This window comes from Coregonus clupeaformis, unplaced genomic scaffold (assembly GCF_020615455.1).
Source record: "Coregonus clupeaformis isolate EN_2021a unplaced genomic scaffold, ASM2061545v1 scaf2546, whole genome shotgun sequence".
NCBI lineage: Eukaryota > Metazoa > Chordata > Actinopteri > Salmoniformes > Salmonidae > Coregonus > Coregonus clupeaformis.
The window spans coordinates 1-19,023 of NW_025536000.1; the positions used below are offsets into that span (position 1 = coordinate 1).

Below are 19,023 nucleotides of genomic sequence, written 5' to 3' on the forward strand. Positions count from 1 at the left end.
AATCACACAAAGACAAGGGGCAGAGGGAACACTTATACAGGTACTGATGAGGGGATATGAACCAGGTGTGTATAATAAACAAGAAGGTCGGTGACGAGGAATGCAGAAGCCTGCCCGAACAAGGAGTGGAGGCAGCTTCGGAGGAAGTCGTGACAATCAGCAAAGTCAGAGCTACCAAGGGAGGAAAAAAGGCAAGTGCGAGTGTTAGTTCATGAAAGGCTTTTGGGGGGTGTGGGGGTTCTGTGGGATGATTTAAAATACATTTTTGAAGAGATAGGCTTTCAGATGTTTTCGGAAGATTGGCAGGGACTGGGCACCCGTAGGGGTGGGAGGGCCAAGAGACCAGAGATGGCAGAAGTGAGTGCTCGGGTTGGGGTGTAGGGTTCGAGCATAGCTTGAAGGTAGTGAGGGGCAGTTCCTCTTGCTGCTCCGTAGGCAAGTACCATGGTCTTGTAGTGGATGCAAGCCTCGACAGAAAGCCAGTTGAGTGTGCAGAGGAGCAGGGTGACATGGGAGAACTTGGGAAAGTTGAACACCAGGCGGGCTGCAGAGTTCTAGATACGATGCAGGGGTTTGATGGCACAAGTGGGGAGCCTAGCCAACAGTGAGTTGCAGTAGTCCAGACAGGAGATGACAAGTGCCTGGATTAGGACCTGCGCCGCTTCCTGTATAGCAGTAGGGTCGTAGTCTACAAATTTTGGGTGTTGTCCAGGGTCACGCCAAAGGTTCTTTGTAGTCTTGGAGGGGGACACCGTGGAGTTATCAACTGTGATGGAGAGGTCTTGGAGCAGGCAGGCCTTCCCCGGGAGGAAGTGCAGCTCTTGTCGAGGTTCAGCTTGGGGTGGTGGGCCAACATCCAAGTTGAGATATCTGCCAGGCACGCAGAGATGCGTGTCGCCACTTTGGTGTCAGAAGGGGGGAAGGAGAAAATAAGTTGAGTGTCATCCGCAAAGCAATGATAGGAGAGACCATGTGAGGATATTTCCAGCTTGTTTTGGTTGTGTTTCAGATTATATTGTGCCTAATAGGAACTGAACAGTGAATAATTTGTGTCATTTTGCAGTCACTTTTATTGTAAGTAAGAATAGAAGATGTTTGTGAACACTTTTACATTAATGTCAATGTTCCTATGACTATGGAAAATCATTAATGAATCGTGAATGATGAGTGAGAAAGTTAGAGGAACAAAAATCCTACCCCCCCAAAACCAGAAACATCTTATTTACTCAATTAGAAAGAAAATTACTCCAGTCATCAATCACGCTGCAGTTCCTATTGTGCTAAACATAACCTGAAACAACCAAAACAAGCTATAAATGCATCCAACAAGTTTGTAGAGTCACAAGCTTGATGTAGTCCATTTGTGCAAGGAATATGGGACCAAATACTAAACTTTTGACAACATGAACACACTAAGTGATATGTATCCAAATACTTATGACACCTTCAAAATCGGTGGACTAGATAAAGTGCTTTCATTTCTAAACGGCAAATCAGTTATGTCTGAAAATACCTTTAAATAAAAGGTGACATTCTGTACTATAACCTCATTTCAAACATTTGATCTCAAATCCAAAATTCTGGAGAATACAGCCACATTTTAAAATGTTGCATCACTGTCAAAATAAATATGCAGTGGAGTATAATTCAGTAACACCAAGATGACCCTAATATTGACAGTGAATCTATTTCTATACACCTATTTCTTCATCAATGCTGAAAACTGAAGTGGATTCCAAGCCACTGGTCCTTGTCTCTAAACTAAGATATAGAAGAAAAAAAAAGGATCGGACTGAAAGGGGCATTCAGAAGTTGATACAGACATTATTGGACTTATATTAATGATATGTACCCATTGATTCTTGAAGAATATGACTTATTAAGGCCTCATGAGCTTAGTTCAACTGTCGTACCCCATCAGAAACCAATATATTACCTTGTTTTACCCAAAATATAAGCTTGTTTTAGTCAAATGTTTGTAAACAAAGTAAAATGTTAAAAAACACTGTATAGCCTTAAAACATGGTTAAAACTATTATTTTAATATCATTGATGGTAAGTTCTTGCAACCATAGCTGTGTCTATAAATTGAAAGTGGTTACATTTCCCTAACCCCATCACTCAGATTTTTACCAAAACAGGGGAGGGGAGCCTCTTTGTTATTGTTTCAACTGCCGATTGCGGCTTTAATAAAAAAACGACAATAAATGAATTACAAGGCCACTGACTAACAAGGAATTGTATAGATGCATCTATTAAATCGCTCACCAATACATGCTTCTTCCTCCTCAGTGACTGGCCCAAAAGTTTGCACTGGAGCTGAAAAAAAGTATTCATAATAAGGTTTTTAGTTCGAAAGTTCTGACTCCTTTCGTAAAATATTTACTTTCTTCAGAGACAAACAAGAACAGTTAAAGACAGCGAAAGGTGGCATCACACTTGCCTGTAATGTATATGTGCTGTAAGTAGATGGCACTTGACCGGCCTATGGCACGGCAACAAAAGTTTGATATTATGATACAGTATGTTTGAAATGAAAAAGTCATATCACGGACGAATAAAATTAAACACCTAGATGGGATGAAACTTACCAAGAGAAGTGGACGTAGTTACCTTCATGGTTTGAGGATGTCAATTAATTATATTCTGAAAAGTCTGTTCAGAAAAATTGAAAACAGTACATATAGGCATACAACTACAATTTTTAAAACGGGATTCAATAAAGACAACATGTCTACATATTCATAACGTTGGATTAGCCATAATAAAGAAACACATGGAAATATAGGCTAACGCGTTTATGGTTGTTGCAAAGGCTTGTGTCTTTTTGCATGAATTAAGTAGCACATACATCTGTATCTTTCCTCACAAATTATGGCACACAAAAACGCACGAAATCTGTTTAAACACTATGCACACATCTGCACTAATTGAATGTGAGATTGTGTTGGCATGGAGTAATATGCTTTTTAAAACACTTTATGTACATATCTGCATGAATTGAATGTGAGATTGTGTTGGCATGGAGTAATGTGCTTTTCACACCTGTATACTTCGTATTTAGAAACATTTCGTTTTATTTGATTAAAAACCAAGCATAGCCTCCCGTCCTTATTTGATAAAAAAAACAAGCATAGCCTCCCTACGCTAAATGAAGGCTTTTCTTTTTGTCCTGCCCAATACAATCGCGAAGTAGTCAAGACTGTCGATAAAGGCGTTGGCTCCTGAGACCCTTGGAAATACATCTTAATCACCAAAGTTTTTTTAAAGACCATTTGAGAGGAGCAAAACTGTGATCTGACATTCCCTTTTTATCTATGCATTGTAGGCAGGCCCACATTATTTTAGCCATGCATGTCCCGTTTTGGACGTGCATAAAAACCCCTCCATGATGAACAGTGAGGGAAAAAAGTATTTGATCCCCTGCTGATTTTGTACGCTTTGCCCACTGACAAAGAAATGATCAGTCTATAATTTTAATGGTAGGTTTATTTGAACAGTGAGAGACAGAATAACAAAAAAATCCAGAAAAACGCATGTCAAAAATGTTATAAATTGATTTGCATTTTAATGAGGGAAATAAGTATTTGACCCCTCTGCAAAACATGACTTAGTACTTGGTGGCAAAACCCTTGTTGGCAATCACAGAGGTTAGACGTTTCTTGTAGTTGGCCACCAGGTTTGCACACATCTCAGGAGGGATTTTGTCCCACTCCTCTCTGTCCAGGGATTTAAGCAAATAAACACCCAGGCTATTCATTTGAAGTTTTACAGTATAAAACTATGTTGCTGGGATAATAAAGCCATTCTGTTATCTTGATATAACACTATGTTGCTGGGATAGTAAAGCCATTCTGTTATCTTGATATAACACAGTGTTCCACACAGAGAAATCATCATCATATCAAAGAGATGGTTGTACATGAATAGCCATGACAAGACACTGAACAAATAAGTCATTTAGGAAATATAGGAATCATCATTCGTCATCAATTAATATGCAAATGTTAAGGCTGGTGTATGCTTGGTCTAACAAACGTGTGTAAACCATTAGAATTAGACATTCGTTAGACAAACTGTAAACCAACCAACCAGGCAAAACAATGACAGATGGTAACGTTACAGACTCTCATTGTACACAGCATTCACCTTGTGTTACTACTTTCTCCTCTTCAACCTCTCTTCAATCTCTCTTTCAGTCTCCTGGAACATCTCAGTGGTGTAGTGGCTTCCTCCATTCATCATGACCATCTTGTTTATCTTCTCAAGCAGCTCAGTGACCTGGGAGGGATTCTTATCTTTGTTTTTAAAGACATGATATCCCCCATTACATTGAGAAATTAACCTTTTCAGAACTGGATTTCCAAGCAGGAAGTCTTCAATTGTTACATCATCATCATCAAGAAGGTCTCCATGTGTGAAGAGAACCATGGTGTATTTCGATGCTTCATCACCAAAGAATTTCTGAATCATCTCCACAGTTTTCTGCTCCTCTACAGTGAATCTTCCCAGCTTGATCACAACCAGGAACACATGGGGACCAGGAGCAGAGAGAGAGATGCACAGAGCGATCTTTCTCAGTGTCTCTTCTTGAGATACCATGGTATCAATCAAACCTGGGGTGTCGATAACAGCCACACGTTGCACACCCACCTTCCCTCTTTTCTTTTGACAGTCTTTTGTCAGAGAAATACTGGAAAACATGGATAGGAAAATACTTGTCCCCAGAATGGTGTTTCCTGAAGCACTCTTCCCAGCTCCAGTCTTCCCAACCAGAACAATCAGGACCTCATATTCTGTTGGATTACAAGGACACTGTTGTTACCTTTGACATGAGTATAACCTTGATGTTCTTCCTGTTAGCACATTGACAAACTGCATGTTTCTGTAAAATCATTTTCCATCCACAAAGTCAATGGATGACATCACCCATGTAAGAACTCTAGTATCCTTGAGTCCTTAGAGTTCTATTGCATTTGACATTAGTGCTGTCCCATTCTCTCTTTTATATTGAGGTGGGAAAGGTATTAAATGGAAACATCACCCTAATTTTAGCAGAGGTTCCCTTGCTTGTGCCAGCATACTAACCTATACAATAAGCTGCTTTTTCAGTTTCACACTGCTTCTTGGCTGCAACGAATAACATTTATGGTTGGTAGAATATAAACTTTGTCCAAATTAACGCTGACTTTATGAATCAGTGGAATTATTTAAGAAACAAGGAGGCCTACACTTTCAATACATGACACCAGTCATAGTAGGGTACTTCCTTACCTGTGGTGAGGGTTGTTAACACCAGTTGACTTTGCTTTCCATTTTCCAACTCAGTGCAGACAGTGACAGAGTATTCAGTATCAAGTTTCAGGTCAGAGAGAGTGATGCTGTGTGAAGATGTGGTAGTGATGTGTGGTTCTGTCCCTGGACAGTGGTAGGAGATCTGGTAATGATGTTGGGTTTGGTCCAATCCTGGTGGCTGGTTCCAGCTAACAGCAGCTGATGTGGTGTCCACTGAGTCAACATTAATCTGGTCTGGAGCAGGCAGTACTAAGGGAAAATACATTAATGTCAGGATTACAGTTTAACTCCAGAAATACACTGAGTGTACAAAACATTAAGAACACCTGCTATTTCCATTAGACTGACCAGGTGAATCCAGATGAAAGTTATGATCCCTTATTGATGTGATTTGATAAATCCACTTCAATCAGTTTAGATGAAGGGGAGGAGACAGGTTAAAGAAGGATTTTTAAGCATTGAGACATTTATTATATATTTTTTTATTCAACCTTTATTTAACCAGGTAAGTCAGTTGAGAACAAGTTCTCAACCTGGCCAAGATAAAGCAAAGCAGTGCGATAAAAACAACAACAAAACAGTTACATATGGAATAAACAAAAACAAAACGTACAGTCAATAACACAGTAGAAAATCTATATACAGTGTGTGCAAATGTAGTAAGTTATGGAGGTAAGGAAATAAATAGGCCATAGTGCAAAATAATTACAATTTAGTATTAACACTGGAGTGATAGATGTGCAGAAGATGATGTGCAAATAGAGATACTGGGGTGCAAATTAGCAAAATAAATAACAATATGGGGTGAGGTAGTTGGGTGGGCTAATTACAGATGGACTGTGTACAGGTTCAGTGATCGGTAAGGTGCTCTGACAACTGATGCTTAAAGTTAGTGAGGGAGATAAGAGTCTCCAGCTTCAGAGATTTTTGCAGTTCGTTCCAGTCATTTGCAGCGGAGAACTGGAAGGAATGGCGGCCAAAGGAGGTGTTGGCTTTGGGGATGACCAGTGAGATATACCTGCTGGAACGCATACTACGGGTGGGTGTTGCTATGGTGACCAATGATCTAAGATAAGACGGGGATTTGCCTAGAAGTGATTTATAGATGGCCTGGAGCCAGTGGGACGAATATGAGACGATGTGCCATTCAGAGGGTGCCAGGAGCATACGTTTGGATCAAGAACTGCAACGGGTGCTGGTTTTTCACACTCAACAGTTTCCTATGTGTATTAAGAATGGTCCACCCCCAAAGGACATCCTGCCAACTTGACACAACTTCAAGAAGCATTGGAGTCAACATGGGCCAACATCCCTGTGGAACGCTTTCGACACCTTGTAGAGTCCATGCCCGACAGATTGAGGCTGTTCTGAGGGTAAAATGTTTTGTACACTCAAATGTTTAACAGATGTCCCACTTAACATTTCTCAAAAATTTAATAATTTGAAAAATGTAAAAGTCCTCAAGCTTTCGATAAAGAGATACATAACTTCCTCTCAGATAATGGCTGAACTATGCCTCTTTCAGCCTCCCCAAAAGGAAACATCTCTTGATTAAGCTGCTAGGTGTTGCACTAAGATTGCCATAGTGTTTTAAGAAGATGTTCTACCTAGGGCTGTGGAGATCACGACATTTTGTCAGCTGGTTATTGTCATGCAATAGACAGCCGGTCTCACGGTAACTGACCATGAATGAATGAATTGTTTACGAGGTTACCATGAATTACCATGAATTGTTTACAAGGTTTAATGTTTGATTTGTTACATTCAATAATTCAGTAATGCCTCGAAAAAACTATGTCAATCATCAATTTCTATCGCCAGTAAGAAACTGCTTGTCACGAATTCCGCAGAGACTGCTCCTCCTCCTTGCTCGGGCAGGCTTCGGCGTTCGTCGTCCCCGGAGTACTAGCTACTACCGCTTGATGTTCTCGATGTTTGTTTGGTCTTGTCTTGTTGGTGCACCTGTTTCGTCTTATGTATTGATTATGTCACCTATAAGTTTCCCTTTGGTTTTGTTTGCAGTTGTGTGTGTTTGTCCGCCTGTCCGTTGGTGTCTCGTTAGTAGTATTTATTGTTGTATGTGTATTTTACGCACTGTTTGCGTAATCGCTCGCCTCCAGTGTTTGAGGCCATTTATTTTGTATTTTCTCGGAAGTCTAAGTAAAGTCGTGTTGACTGAGCCTCTGTGTCCTGCGCCTGACTCCCACACCACATCCACATCAGCTTTGTGACAGAAACATACACCATACCATGGAGTCAGCAGGAGCAGCGGCGGCCAACGAGTCGCTGGAGGATCGGGTCAGCTGCCAGGACGCCAGGATCCAGCAACTCGGCTCAGCAATGCAAGAGGTGATGAACACCCTGCGCCGATGGGAAAGGGGAGGCGTGCCCACACCTCCTCCTATCTTACCACCACCATCGGCCAGACCCACCATACCAGCTCCGGAGTCCAGTGGGATTCGGCTCTCGCTCCCAAGGGCGTATGAGGGCACCGCAGCCGGGTGTCAGGGGTTCCTCCTGCAGGTGGAACTCTACTTGGCAACCATACACCCGGCGCCCTCGGGATACGAGAGCGTTTCCGCCCTCATCTCCTGTCTCTCTGGCAAGGCGTTGGAGTGGGCCAATGCCGAATGGAGGGGAATAGACGCTTCCACCATCAGCTACGCGGAGTTCTCCCGCCGCTTCAGGGCCGTGTTCGACCATCCACCTGAGGGTAAAGCGGCGGGGGAGCGTCTGTTCCACCTCCGACAGGGGAAGAGGAGCGCACAGGAGTTCGCCCTGGACTTCCGGACTCTAGCAACGGATGCGGGGTGGAATGAGAGGGCCCTCATCGACCACTATCGGTGTAGCCTGCGTGAGGACGTTCGACGAGAGCTGGCCTGCAGGGACACCAATCTATCCTTCGACCAGTTGGTGGACATGTCAATCCGTCTGGATACCCTGCTGGCCACCCGCGGACGTCCCGAGTTGGGGCCGTCCATTCCATCCCTCAGCACCTCCGAGCCGAGCACTATGGAGCTCGGGGGTGCTGGCACTAGAGAGAGGAGGAGAGAGAACCCGAGGGGGGCCGTCCCCTGCACCAACTGTGGCCGTGGAGGACACACTGCGGCTAGGTGCTGGGGAGGGTCACCAGGGATTCGGGGCAACAGGTCGCGCACTGGGGAGTCATTCCAGGTGAGTAGGCACCCCACTCACCCAGAGCTCTCTGTTGTTCACTTGTGTATACCTGTAGTATTTCCTCAGGTTGCATCTCATTCCCAGCAGAAGGCGCTAGTCGATTCAGGCGCAGCTGGGAATTTTATTGATCGGAAATTTTGTGATAAGTTAGGGATTCCCCTCCTGCCCGTTGATGCACCTTTCCCTGTCCATGCCCTAGATAGCCGTCTGTTGGGATCTGGGTTGATTAGGGAGGTCACTGCACCACTAAAGATGAAGACGCAGGGGGGTCATGAGGAGATCATTCAGTTGTACCTGATCGACACTCCTGCGTATCCAGTGGTGCTGGGGCTTCCTTGGTTAATCGCCCATGACCCCACCATTTCGTGGCAACAGAGGGCTCTCAAGGAGTGGTCTGACCAGTGTGTTGGGCGATGTCTAGGTGTTTCCGTAGGGGCGACCACGGTGGAGAGTCCGAACCAAGTGCCCGCAATGCACATTCCCCCTGAGTATGAGGATTTGGCACTAGTGTTTAGCAAGACTAGGGCGACGTGATTGCCACCTCATAGACAGGGAGATTGTGCGATAAACCTCCAGGCAGGTGCGGCACTTCCGCGGAGCCATGTGTATCCTCTGTCTCAAGAGGAGACGGCGGCTATGGAGACATACATAGCCGAGTCCCTGAGACAAGGATACATACGGTCCTCCACTTCCCCTGCGTCCTCGAGTTTCTTTTTGTGAAGAAGAAGGATGGAGGGGTTGCGCCCGTGTATTGATTATCGTAGTCTCAATCAGATCACTGTTAAATACAGTTACCCTCTTCCTCTGATTGCGAGTATGACTGAATCATTACGCGGAGCGCGTTCTTCACAAAACTGGATCTCAGGAGCGCCTACAACTTGAGTGCGCATTAGGGAGAGGGAGATGAATGGAAGACAGCATTTAGTACCACCTCGGGTCATTATGAGTATCTCGTCATGCCATACAGGTTAATGAATGCTCCTTTGGTCTTCCAATCCTTTGTGGACGAGATCATCCGGGACCTGCATGGGCAGGGTGTTGTAGTGTACATTGACGACATCCTAGTGTACTCTTCTACACGAGCCGAGCATGTAGCCCTGGTGCGCCGAGTGTTGGGTAGGCTGTTGGATGACATGTATTTCAAGGCAGAGAAATGTCTATTTTTCCAGGAGTCCATCTCCTTCTTGGGTCATCGGTTGTCCGCGTCAGGGGTGAAGATGGAGGTTGACCGTGTGTCAGCCGTGCGTAATTGGCAAACCCCAACCACTGTTAAAGAGGTGCAGCAGTTTTGGGGTTTTGCCAATTACTACCGGAGGTTTATCCGGGGTTTTGGACAGGTGGCAGCTCCCATTACTTCCCTGATGAAGGGGGGCCCGGTGCGTTTGCAGTGGTCGGCTGAGGCGGACAGGGCGTTTGGTACACTGAAGGACCTGTTCACTTCAGCTCCGGTGCTGGCGCACCCGGAACCCGCTTTACCGTTCCAGGTAGAGGTGGACGCGTCTGAGGCCGGTATTGGGGCAGTGCTGTCGCAACGCTCAGGCACGCCTCCTAAGCTCCGTCCCTGCGCTTTTTATTCTACGAAGCTCAGCCCGGCGGAGCGAAATTATGACGTAGGGGACAGGGAGCTGTTAGCCGTGGTTCAAGCCCTAAAGGTGTGGAGGCATTGGCTTGAGGGGGCTCAACACCCTTTTCTCATTCTGACTGACCACCGTAAGCTGGAGTACATCCGGGCAGCTAGGAGATTGAACCCTCGTCAGGCTAGGTGGAACATGTTTCTGACCCAGTTTGTGTTTAAGATAACTTACATCCCAGGGTGCCAGAACGGTAAGGCAGACGCCCTGTCCCGGCGGTATGACACAGAGGAGAGGTCCATTGAGCCCACTCCCATACTGCCGGAGTCTTGTCTGGTGGCACCGGTGGTATGGGAGGTCGATGCGGAAATTGAGCGGGCGTTACTCACCGACCCTACTCCCCCAGAGTGTCCAGTGGGTCGGACGTACGTGCCGCTCGAGGTCCGTGATGGTCTTATTTATTGGGCTCATATGTCACCCTCCTCTGGACATCCAGGTATTGGCCGGACAGTGCACTGCCTTAGTGTTAAGTACTGGTGGCCAACATTGGCTAGGGACATGAGGGTTTATGTCTCCTCCTGCTCGGTGTGCGCTCAGTCTAAGGCGCCTAGACACCTGCCCAGGGGGAAGTTACAACCCCTGCCCGTTCCACAACGGCCGTGGTCTCACCTCTCGGTGGACTTTGTCACGGACCTTCCCCCCTCTCAGGGGAATACCACTATTCTGGTCGTTGTGGATCGGTTCTCTAAGGCCTGTCGCCTCATCCCAATGCCGGGTCTCCCTACTGCCCTACAGACCGCTGAGGCTTTGTTTACCCACGTCTTCCAGCACTACGGGGTTCCCGAGGATATAGTGTCTGATCGGGGTCCCCAATTCACCTCTAGAGTCTGGAGGGCTTTCATGGAACGCTTGGGGGTCTCGGTTAGCCTTACCTCGGGCTTCCACCCTGAGAGTAATGGGCAGGTGGAGAGAGTAAACCAGGATGTGGGTAGGTTTCTGAGATCATATTGCCAGGGCCGGCAGGAGGAGTGGTCGGGGTATATCCCCTGGGCAGAGATGGCTCAGAACTCTCTTCGCCACTCCTGTACTAACCTGACCCCTTTCCAGTGTGTGTTAGGTTATCAGCCGGTTCTGGCACCATGGCATGAGAGCCAGATCGAGGCTCCTGCGGTGGATGAGAGGTTTCGGCGCTCGGAGGAGACGTGGAACGCTGCACACGTCCATCTGCAGCCGGCCATCCGTAGGCAGAAGGCGAGCGCCGATCTCCACCGCAGTGAGGGTCCAGTATACGCACCTGGAGATCGAGTCTGGCTCTCGACTCGAAACCTGCCCCTTCGCCTGCCCTGCCGGAAGCTTGGTCGGCGGTTTGTGGGGCCATTTAAAGTCCTGAGGAGATTGAACGAGGTTTGTTACAAGTTACAACTGCCTAATGATTATCACATTAACCCCTCGTTCCATGTGTCTCTCCTCAGGCCGGTGGTAGCTGGTCCACTCCAGGACAGTGAGATAAGAGAGACTCCTCCGCCCCCACTGGACATCGAGGGGGCTCCGGCGTACTCAGTCCGGTCCATCGTGGATTCGAGATGTCGGATGGGGGTCTACAATATCTTGTGGAGTGGGAGGGGTACGGTCCGGAGGAACAGTGCTGGGTGCCTAGGAGGGACATTCTAGAACCATCCCTCCTGACTGAGTTCCACCGTAGTCATCCCACGCGCCCTGCTCCACGTCCTCCTGGCCATCCCCGAGGCCGGGGTCAGCGCACGGCTGGAGCCGCTCGTCAAGGGGGGGGTACTGTCACGAATTCCGCCGAGACTGCTCCTCCTCCTTGCTCTGGCAGGCTTTGGCGTTCGTCGTCCCCGGAGTACTAGCTACTACCGCTTGATGTTCTCGATGTTTGTTTGGTCTTGTCTTGTTGGTGCACCTGTTTCGTCTTATGTATTGATTATGTCACCTATAAGTTTCCCTTTGGTTTTGTTTGCAGTTGTATGTTTTGTCCGCCTGTCCGTTGGTGTCTCGTTAGTAGTATTTATTGTTGTATGTGTATTTTACGCACTGTTTGCGTAATCGCTCGCCTCCAGTGTTTGAGGCCATTTATTTTGTATTTTCTCGGAAGTCTAAGTAAAGTCGTGTTGACTGAGCCTCTGTGTCCTGCGCCTGACTCCCACACCACATCCACATCAGCTTTGTGACAGAAACACACACCATACCATGGAGTCAGCAGGAGCAGCGGCGGCCAACGAGTCGCTGGAGGATCGGGTCAGCCGCCAGGACGCCAGGATCCAGCAACTCGGCTCAGCAATGCAAGAGGTGATGAACACCCTGCACCGATGGGAAAGGGGAGGCGTGCCCACACCTCCTCCTACCTTACCACCACCATCGACCAGATCCTGCGCCTGACTCCCACACCACATCAGCTTTGTGACACTGCTAGCCATTGGCTGCTAACAGCTGACAACTGCTAACTGGCAAGCACAAAAACAGTGAACAACTTCGGGAGTACAGACCCCAAGAAATCGGCCCATCGCCCTCTAGTGCCAAAAGTAAGACCTCTCAAAAATGCACAGTCAAAGATGAGAATATTCTGTCAATTAAGTTTTTTCTTCTTCGTTGAAATAGAGGAATACTAAGACAAAAGAAATGTGACGTGTAAATTTTAACACATTAGTGCATTTATTAAAATTCTGGATGTGAATGCTGGACTTAAAAAATTAACTATGCAAATGAGCAAAAGCTGTGTGCATTATGCAAATAAACACCTGGGCTATTAATTTAAGTTTTATGGTAAACACGTTTAGCATCTCCAAGCCTCAACACATACAAGCCGCTGATGCTTTCTTTTTGGAACATCTACATTAATAAACAAATTATAATAAATATTATAATATGCACCATCACAATAAATCAATGATTTATTTTAGGCAGGACTAAAGAAACATTATGATGAAAATGTATTTCAGAAGAACAGAAGAGTTGGCCTACTGTATGTTATCTGGCTATGCACCATGCCATAGGCTGTAGACTTGTTCATTTAGCAGACAAGATAAGCTTAAGTCCTGTGCGATTATTTTATATTATATAATTACAGTGAGGGAAAAAAGTATTTGATCCCCTGCTGATTTTGTACGTTTGCCGACTGACAAAGACATGATCAGTCTATAATTTTAATGGTAGGTTTATTTGAACAGTGAGACAGAATAACAACAACAAAAAATCCAGAAAAACGCATGTCAACGCATTGATTTGCATTTTAATTAGGGAAATAAGTATTTGACCCCTCTGCAAAACATGACTTAGTACTTGGTGGCAAAACCCTTGTTGGGAATCACAGAGGTCAGATGTTTCTTGTAGTTGGCCACCAGGTGTGCACACATCTCAGGAGGGGTTTTGTTCCACTCCTCTTTGCAGATCTTTTCCAAGTCATTAAGGTTTCGAGGCTGACGTTTGGCAACTCGAACCTTCAGCTCCCTCCACCGATTTTCTATGGGATTAAGGTCTGGAGACTGGTTAGGCCACTCCAGGACCTTAATGTGCTTCTTCTTGAGCCACTCCTTTGTTGCCTTGGCCGTGTGTTTTGGGTCATTGTCATCCTGGAATACCCATCCACGACCCATTTTCAATGCCCTGGCTAAGGGAAGGAGGTTCTCACCCAAGATTTGACTGTAAATGGCCCCGTCCATCGTCCCTTTGATGCGGTGAAGTTGTCCTGTCCCCTTAGCAGAAAAACACCCCCAAAGCATAATGGTTCCACCTCCATGTTTGACGGTGGGGATGGTGTTCTTGGGGTCATAGACAGCATTCCTCCTCCTCCAAACACGGCGAGTTGAGTTAATGCCAAAGAGCTCGATTTTGGTCTCATCTGACCACAACACTTTCACCCAGTTCTCCTCTGAATCATTCAGATGTTCATTGGCAAACTTCAGGCGGCCCTGTATATGTGCTTTCTTGAGCAGGGGGACCTTGCGGGCTCTGCAGGATTTTGGTCCTTCACGGCGTAGTGTGTTACCAATTCTTTTCTTGGTGACTATGGTCCCAGCTGCCTTGAGATCATTGACAAGATACTCCCGTGTAGTTCTGGGCTGATTCCTCACCGTTCTCATGATCATTGCAACTCCACGAGGTGAGATCTTGCATGGAGCCCCAGGCCGAGGGAGATTGACAGTTATTTTGTGTTTCTTCCATTTGTGAATAATCGCACCAACTGTTGTCCTCTTCTCACCAAGCTGCTTGGCGATGGTCTTGTAGCCCATTCCAGCTTTGTGTAGGTCTACAATCTTGTCCCTGACATCCTTGGAGAGCTCTTTGGTCTTGGCCATGGTGGAGAGTTTGGAATCTGATTGTTTGATTGCTTCTGTGGACAGGTGTCTTTTATACAGGTAACAAACTGAGATTAGGAGCACTCCCTTTAAGAGTGTGCTCCTAATCTCAGCTCGTTACCTGTATAAAAGACACCTGGGAGCCAGAAATGTTTCTGATTGAGAGGGGGTCAAATACTTATTTCCCTCATTAAAATGCAAATCAATTTATAACATTTTTGACCTGTGTTTTTCTGGATTTTTTGTTATTCTGTCTCCCACTGTTCAAATAAACCTACCATTAAAATTAAAGACTGATCATTTCTTTGTCAGTGGGCAAACGTACAAAATCAGTAGGGGATCAAATACTTGTTTCCCTCACTGTATATAGTAAGAAGAATACAATATACAATTTTTATTTTAATTGGGGGGGCTTGGACTCATATATGCATAATCTCTAATATGCATATGGGTGTTTTGAATGAATCATCACCTTAGAAAGCACTGTCCATTTCGTTATGTTAGGCTTTGAAAGAACATCCACAACTACCATGTTTCCACTCAGTTTCAACCTGTTATTGAACTTCTTTCATCAAATTGATCATCACAGTGAGGTGAGTTTTAAAAGCGCATACTGTTTAGATGATGAGTGTTTGATGTGATTTCCAAATGCATTGATGTCAGAGTGGTTAGAGGGACAACAGAGACCTGAGTACCAGGCCATTAGGACCTGATGGTTAGAGGGACAACAGAGCCCTGAGTACCAGGCCATTAGGACCTGATGGTAGTTAGCAAGCTGGGTAATGCCAAAGCGTGTCCAGAGTGCATAAAAAGGAGATTACCGTGACTCAGTAGTCATGTGGAATTTTACTGAGGCCATGATGACCCATGACTGCCGGTGGGGCGGTAATATGGTCAGCGCAACAGCCCTAGTTCTACCTTAAATTTTCACTCACCTCACTTTAACAAAAAAAAAAAATGGAATCCCTTAAAAATTTAATAAAATGTTTATAGCCTCGCCGGTGGAAAAGTAGAATAAAGCCAGGGCTTTTAATATGGGGAGAAATAAGCTAGAAACAGAACAGAAGCAACAAAACTTGTATTTGTAATGTAACAACATCGTTGTAGTTAGTGGTAAAGAGACAATGAGCTGTAATTGGGGGAAGATCTCTTACTAGTGCAGATTGTTGTAGAGACAGGTTCACTCTGTTCCCATTGCTCAGCACTGTAGAGACACTGATGGTGTGCTCAGTATCAGAATGTTGTGTGACAGTCTTTAGTATTCTCTGCATGGAGGTCTGTTCCTACGCTACAGTTGGATATGAGGAAGCGCTGTGGGACTTTCTCCATTCCTTCAGCATTGGACCAGTGGAGAGTGAAGGAGGTATCGTTCAAATGGTCTACCTTTAAGTCTCTGGGTGGGACCACTGGAACAAAAATCTATATTTATTTTATGAAGACCCGTAACAATATCTCTCTTAAAACACACAGAAATAGAGGACAACTTTGATCTGAAAGCTTTCCTCCCCAGGATGGTGTTTCCTGATTCACTCTTCCCAGCTCCATTCCTCCCCACCAGAACAATCCGGACCTCATGTTCTTTTGGATTACAAGGACACTGCTGTTACCTTTGACATAAATCTAACCTGGATGTAATTCCTGTTATCACATTGACAAACTGCATTTTTCAGTAAAATATTTTTGTGAATGGATGAATGGATGACATCACCCATGTTAGACCTCTAACATCCTTGATTCCTCAGAGTTCTGTTGTAGTTTGTTAGTTCTGTCTCATTCTTTTTCATTTCAGAGGGAAAAGTATTAAACTGAAACATCACCCTAATTTTAGCAGAGGTTCCCTTGCTTGTGCCAGCATACTAACCAATACAATAAGCTGCTTTTTCAGTTTCACACTGCTTCTTGGCTGCAACGACTAACATTTATGGTCGGTAGGATATAAACTTTGTCCAAATTAACGCTGACTTTATGAATCAGTGGAATTATTTAAGAAACAAGGAGGCCTTCACTTTCAATACTTGACACCAGTTATGGTAGGGTACTTCCTTACCTGTGGTGAGGGTTGTTAACACCAGTTGACTTTGCTTTCCATTCTTCAGCACAGTGCAGACAGTGACAGAGTATTCAGTACCAGGTTTCAGGTCAGAGAGAGTGATGCTGTGTGAAGATGTGGTAGTGATGTGGGGTTCTGTCCCTGGACAGTGGTAGGAGATCTGGTAATGATGTTGGGTTTGGTCCAATCCTGGTGGCTGGCTCCAGCTAACAGCAGCTGATGTGGTGTCTACGGCGTCAACAGTCAGCTGGTCTGGAGCAGGAAGTACTAAGAGAAAATAAATAAATTACATTATTGTCAGTGCTAAGGTTTAACTCCAGATATACACTGAGTGTACAAAACATTAAGAACACCTGCTATTTCCATAAGACTGACCAGGTGAATCCAGATGAAAGTTATGATCCCTTATTGATGTGATTTGATAAATCCACTTCAATCAGTTTAGATGAAGGGGAGGAGACAGGTTAAAGAAGGATTTTTAAGCATTGAGACATTTATTATTTATTTATTTTTTATTTCACCTTTATTTAACCAGGTAAGTCAGTTGAGAACAAGTTCTCAACCTGGCCAAGATAAAGCAAAGCAGTGCGATAAAAACAACAACAACACAGTTACATATGGAATAAACAAAAACAAAACGTACAGTCAATAACACAGTAGAAAATCTATATACAGTGTGTGCAAATGTAGTAAGTTATGGAGGTAAGGAAATAAATAGGCCATAGTGCAAAATAATTACAATTTAGTATTAACACTGGAGTGATAGATGTGCAGAAGATGATGTGCAAATAGAGATACTGGGGTGCAAATGAGCAAAATAAATAACAATATGGGGATGAGGTAGTTGGGTGGGCTAATTACAGATGGACTGTGTACAGGTGCAGTGATCGGTAAGGTGCTCTGACAACTGATGCTTAAAGTTAGTGAGGGAGATAAGAGTCTCCAGCTTCAGAGATTTTGCAGTTCGTTCCAGTCATTTGCAGCGGAGAACTGGAAGGAATGGCGGCCAAAGGAGGTGTTGGCTTTGGGGATGACCAGTGAGATATACCTGCTGGAACGCATCCTACGGGTGGGTGTTGCTATGGTGACCAATGATCTAAGATAAGGCGGGGATTTGCCTAGAAGTGATTTATAGATGGCCTGGAGCCAGTGGGACGAATATGAGACGATGTGCCATTCAGAGGGTGCCAGGAGCATACGTTTGGATCAAGAACTGCAACGGTGCTGGTTTTTTCACACTCAACAGTTTCCTATGTGTATTAAGAATGGTCCACCACCCAAAGGACATCCTGCCAACTTGACACAACTTCAAGAAGCATTGGAGTCAACATGGGCCAACATCCTTGTGGAACGCTTTTGACACCTTGTAGAGTCCATGCCCGACAGATTGAGGCTGTTCTGAGGATAAAATGTTTTGTACACTCAAATGTTTAACAGATGTCCCACTTAACATTTCTCAAAAATTTTAGAATTTGAAAAATGTAAAAGTCCTCAAGCTTTCGATAAAGAGATACATAACTTCCTCTCAGATAATGGCTGAACTATGCCTCTTTCAGCCTCCCCACAAGGAAACATCTCTTGATTAGGCTGCTAGGTGTTGCACTAAGATTGCCATAGTGTTTTAAGAAGATGTTCTACCTAGGGCTGTGGAGGTCATGACATTTTGTCAGCTGGTTATTGTCATGCAATAGACAGCCGGTCTCACGGTAACTGACCATGAATGAATGAATTGTTTACGAGGTTACCATGAATTGTTTACAAGGTTTAATGTTTGATTTGTTACATTCAATAATTCAGTAATGCCTCGAAAAAACTATGTCAATCATCAATTTCTATCGCCAGTAAGAAACTGCTAGCCATTGGCTGCTAACAGCTGACAACTGCTAACTGGCAAGCACAAAAACAGTGAACAACTTCGGGAGTACAGACCCCAAGAAATCGGCCCATCGCCCTCTAGTGCCAAAAGTAAGACCTCTCAAAAATGCACAGTCAAAGATGAGAATATTCTGTCAATTAAGTTTTTTCTTCTTCTTTGAAATAGAGGCATACTAAGTCAAAAGAAATGTGACGTGTAAATTATAACACATTAGTGCATTTATTAAAATTCTGGATGTAAATGCAATTTACATTAACTATGCAAATGAGCAAAAGCTGTGTGCATTATGCAAATAAACGCCTGGGCTATTCATTTAAGTTTTATGGTAAACACGTTTAGCATCTCCAGGCCTCAACACATACAAGCCTCTGATGCTTTCTTTTTGGAACATCTACATTAAAAAATTTTTTATAATAAATATTATAATATGCACCATCACAATAAATCAATGATTTATTTTAGGCAGGACTAAAGAAACATTATGATGAAAATGTATTTCAGAAGAACAGAAGAGTTGGCCTACTGTATGTTATCTGGCTATGCACCATGCCATAGGCTGTAGACTTGATCATTTAGCATGACACGATAAGCTTAAGTCCTGTGCGATTATTTTATATTATATAATTATATAGTAAGAAGAATACACAATCATTATTTTAATTCCGTTTTTTTTAATTGGGGGGTGGGGGGCTTGGACTCATATATGCATCATCTCTAATATGCATATGGGTGTTTTGAATG

General features: G+C 44.5%; 1 protein-coding gene across 1 annotated transcript in view; it reads right to left on the bottom strand.

The window, feature by feature from the left end:
* Positions 1 to 3,961: 3,961 nt before the first annotated feature.
* LOC123488888 (GTPase IMAP family member 9-like) overlaps positions 3,962 to 19,023 on the bottom strand; it is a gene marked incomplete at its 5' end in the record, with an annotated part of 31,332 nt that continues 16,270 nt past the window's right edge. The window contains one exon of the mRNA XM_045219628.1: positions 3,962 to 4,796. Within this exon, the coding sequence (XP_045075563.1) occupies positions 4,159 to 4,796 (638 nt within the window). The remainder of the gene's footprint in view (positions 4,797 to 19,023) is intronic.